The 4,419-nt window shown below is 41.0% G+C and overlaps 1 protein-coding gene across 15 annotated transcripts in view; it reads left to right on the top strand.

Moving 5' to 3' along the window:
* Positions 1 to 4,419, top strand: part of Cdc42bpa (CDC42 binding protein kinase alpha) — a 218,968-nt gene that overhangs the window by 148,887 nt on the left and 65,662 nt on the right. For all 15 annotated transcript variants that reach the window (XM_005348974.3, XM_026779693.1, XM_026779691.1 and 12 more), the window contains one exon: positions 614 to 861. In XM_005348974.3, coding sequence (XP_005349031.1) covers positions 614 to 861 — 248 coding nt within the window. The remainder of the gene's footprint in view (positions 1 to 613; positions 862 to 4,419) is intronic.

Genomic DNA, 4,419 nt, shown 5'->3' with positions numbered 1-4,419 from the left:
TTAAAAAAAAAAGAATCTCAACTGAGAGAAAGCCTCCATCAGATTGCCTGTAGGCACGTCTGTAGGGCATTTTCTTGATTAATGGTTTATGTAAGAGGGTCCAGATCACTTGAGGTGGTCCTGGGTGGTGTAAGAAAGCAGGCTGCGGGAACCTTGGAAAACAAGCCAGTAAGCAGCCCTCCTTTGTGATTCTGATTTAGTTCCTGCCCCTAGGTTCCTATCCTGAACTCCTGCCCTAGCTCCTCCCCCCCCCCACCATGATGGACTTTAACCTATATGATGAAATTAGCCACAAGTTGCTTTTGGTTATGGTCTTTATCATAACAATAGGGAGCAAACTAGAACAGATTGAAAACAAAAAAGTTATAAAATGCCAACAAAAAGTTCAAGTTAATCTCTGGCCTTAGTGTGCAGACTCAAAAATAGCAAAGACCATAAAATAATATAAACCGAGGAAAGTATTTGTAATATATGGCAGAGAAAGAAGAGCCTTACATGTACATTTTTGTGTAAGAGTATATATATGATATGCATATATAGTTCCTGTTAGAAAGGAGTTGCTTCTTATTTTATTTTTTTAACCTTTTGTTTTTATATATATATGTGTGTGTAGCAAAAACAAATTAGTTACTCACCAGGAATATGCAGCATAGAACATCAGCAAGAGATAACTAAACTGAAAACTGACTTGGAAAAGAAAAGTATCTTTTATGAAGAAGAAATATCTAAAAGAGAAGGAATACATGCAAGTGAGATTAGAAATCTGAAGAAGGAACTGCATGACTCCGAGGGCCAGCAGCTTGCTCTCAACAAAGAAATTATGGTTTTAAAAGACAAATTGGAAAAAAACAGGAGAGAAAGGTAAGAATCAAATTATTTTTGTCATCCAGCAAATATCTGCTAAGTACATGTTGTATGCTAACCCCTGGGAAACTCAGGCAATGGCATATCCAGGCTCCAGCATGGAAAAGGGCAGAGGAGGGAGTTGGATGGAGGCAGCATGGGAGAGGTGCCTTAGGGCCTTAGGCTTTCCAGGAAGAAATACCTCTTAGCTGGACCTAAAGACTTAGGAAGAAGGGAATGGGGAGCATCCAGGCAGAGGTGCCCTAATGGCTGAGATCCAAAGGAAATAAAACATCACACATTCATAAAACAAGTGCTCCTTACTGTGGTGGGTGCACACATAGAAAAACAGAGTGGTGAGACATGAGACTGCGGGGGAAAAAACAAAGCACAGGCAGATTTGTGAATTAATGTAAGGGAAATTACATGATAGTACTTATATTTTGGAATGGTCACTTGCTACCTTGTGGGGAATGATTGGAAGGATCCAGAGGAATCCAGCTGTAAAATGAGAAGTCCATAGATAATACTGAAGTTGGAAGTGAGTATGATAGATTCAAGAAATTCTGCTCAAAAGACAGAATCTGCAGGACAGAAGGCAGTGGCTATGAGAAAAGAGAGAGCAGGAGGAATTATCAGTAGCACTCAGGTTTTAGGTTTTAGGCAACTGAATAGATTTTATTGGCACGCATCCTGTGTTATTTATATTGGAAGCTCACATTTTTGTAGTCTGGTGCATTCTTGACAAATGTGAAGTGCTATTGTGTGCACTATGATATGGCAGTGAACAGATCAAACAAAAGTCTTTGTCCTCATGGAACTTGCTCTCAGTAGGTGAAAGACAATAAAGACAACAAGTGTAGTGTAGAACACATTACATAGTGATCTGTGCTAGAACAGAAACAAATAAGGAACGGCCATTAATATGAAGATTAAATTCTGTACACAGAAGAGACGAGAAGATGGCTGGAGGAGACTGTACTGAGGTAACTTCCCAGTGAAGAGTAACACAGTGTGAAATGTGTGCAGTGGTGTGAGAACATTGTGCTCAGAGGAGAGCTTCTGTTCAGAAAGTGCTGAGCAGACCATAGGCCACCAGACTGTTAAGAGCTCACTGTAAATGAACATCAGCCACTTGGTAGATGTGTGGAGTAGGCTGGTTTCACGGGTGGAAATGTAATTGTGGGTGTCACTCTCCTGTGGTATTTAATGCTGTGGGTCTGAATGTGATCATTTAGTGACTGTGCATAGAGTAAGGCCTAGAACTGAGCTCTGGGCCATTCCAGTCTTTAGAAACTGGGAGATGAGGAAGAACTAGCAAAATGAATAGAGAGAGAAAGCTAGGAAGAAAACTAGACAAGTGTGGTTTTTCTGGGGCCCTGATAAAGAAAGCATGTCAATCTGTCCGTGTGTAGGAGGAAAGCCTCATACTGTGAAAAGAACTTCAAAGTGGCATTTGCACTTTGCATCATGTGACTTTGATGGGAACCGTCCCAGTGGAAAAGTGGCCATAGGAGACCTGAAGGAGAGCCAGTGGAACAGTGTGCAAATAACACTAATGCGTGAATGTGTTAGTGCACAAAGTAAGCAGTGAAATAGTAGCTGGAGAAGTTTATCTCAAGTTACTTTGCTCTTTGTTTTTGTTGTCGTTGGTGGTGGTGGTAATGGTGTGTGGGTTTACCAAGTAGAAATGATAACATGTTTGTAATTTGGCAGAAATTAGCCAATAGAGTTGGGAGGAAGGTACTAGAGCAATGAAGAGATCAGCCTCACTCAGGCATATGTAATTTTACCTGTAGAAAAGAGTGCAGAGTAAATGCGCACAGATGAAGTCAGCTAGGAAGGTGGGTCTGATTTTTGTGTTGAGTTGAGTTCAGAGTGCTGGATGTGAAATGCTTGGGAGACATTGGTGTGCTTCCTGATGGGCTTGTGCTGAGAATAGTGTAGTGATATTCGGTCATCAGACAGGCTCCAATTGAGGGTCAGCCCTACAAAGAGAGAGTCCTGCACTCCTCAAAGCTGTTTTGAAATCTAGGGAAGACAAAGAAACCACTTTACACCAAAGGAAAATGAAGGAGACAAGGCTCAGCACATGTTTTTCAGCTGGCTTGGGGACTAGATAAGAAACAGAGACAGGGTTGGGGTGGCGGGAAGTTTGAGTTAGGATGTAGATTTGGGAATAGTGTTAGTTGGGACAGGTATTTATAGAAGTTAAGCATGTACTTGACTTGAGGAAATATAGTCTGGATTATACATGTCAGAAGAATAACTTCTGCCCCGGCCCTTAGCTGTTCAGGAGAATATGGTACACACAGAATGATTGAGCAACTGATGGAAAGTGCTAGCCATTGGGACATGTAGGCAGAGACACAGAGGTTCTTTGTACTATAGTTATAACTTTTATGTTAATTGAAATTATTTCAAACCAATTATTAAGTATTAAAGTTCAGATATATATTCATTTCTAAATATTAATAAAATGAACAAGATAACATTCTTAATAATGTTAATAAGCTAGAAAATAACTGGCTCAATCTTAAGTGAGGATCCCATACCTCTATTTTATAAAAACAGATGTAGCTGTATAAAGAAAAGTACCTAGCTTGGTCTCATTACTTTGTCTTTAAACTTAGTAACCCTGGGTCGGATGGCAGTCACTATTACACTCATGTTGGTGGCTTCTTCATCAGCCTTCCCTGATTACGCATCTATCTTAGTCACTTTGTCCCAAGTAGTAATTGTGACATTACCATATCTTACTTTCTTTATAGACTTATCTAAAATTAATTCACTTACTAATTTTTCTTCTCCTGCACTTGAATGTAAACTCTGTAAGCAGGGTTTGCAAAACTCATAAGAATTTATTTGTTGGCAAATAACAGATAATCTAAAAATATTTGTTAAATGACTGAATAAGCCAGCCCACCACTCTTACATCATAAAAAATAAAGACATAGACTCACTGTGTAGTCCTGGCTGGCCTGGAATCCACTGTGCACATCTGGCTGGTCTCAAACTCAATGATTCCTCCTGAATTCTAGGACTAAAGGCATGCACCATCATGCCCAACACACTGTAGATCTTGGAAATTTTTTTTTTCTTTTTTGGTTTTTCAAGATAGGGTTCCTCTCTAGCTTTGGAGCCTGACCTGGAAACTAGCTCTTAGAGACCAGGCTGGACTTGAACTCACAGAGATCCTCCTGCCTCTGCCTCTCTAGTGCTGGGATTAAAGGCGTGTGCCACCACCGCCCAGCTCAGTCTGATTCTTATGTAGTTGCTGTGTAAATGTTACAATTTTTTTCTTTATTTATTTATTAAATTTTTCCACCTCCTCCCCTCCGCCTATTTCCCTCCCATTCCCCCCACTCCTCCTCCCCCTCCTCCACTCCTAAGAGCAGTCAGGGTTCCCTGCACTATGGGAAGTCCAAGGTCCTCCCCCTTCATCCAAGTCTAGGAAGGTGAGGATCCAAACAGACTAGGCTCCCACAAAGCCAGTCCATGCAGTAGGATCAAAACCCAGTGCCATTGTCCTTGGCTTCCCAGTCAGCCCTCCTTGTCAGCCACATTCAGAGAGTC

Source organism: Microtus ochrogaster, chromosome 6, assembly GCF_000317375.1.
Source record: "Microtus ochrogaster isolate Prairie Vole_2 chromosome 6, MicOch1.0, whole genome shotgun sequence".
NCBI classification, from domain to species: Eukaryota; Metazoa; Chordata; class Mammalia; order Rodentia; family Cricetidae; genus Microtus; species Microtus ochrogaster.
This window is presented reverse-complemented; position numbering and strand designations above follow the sequence as displayed.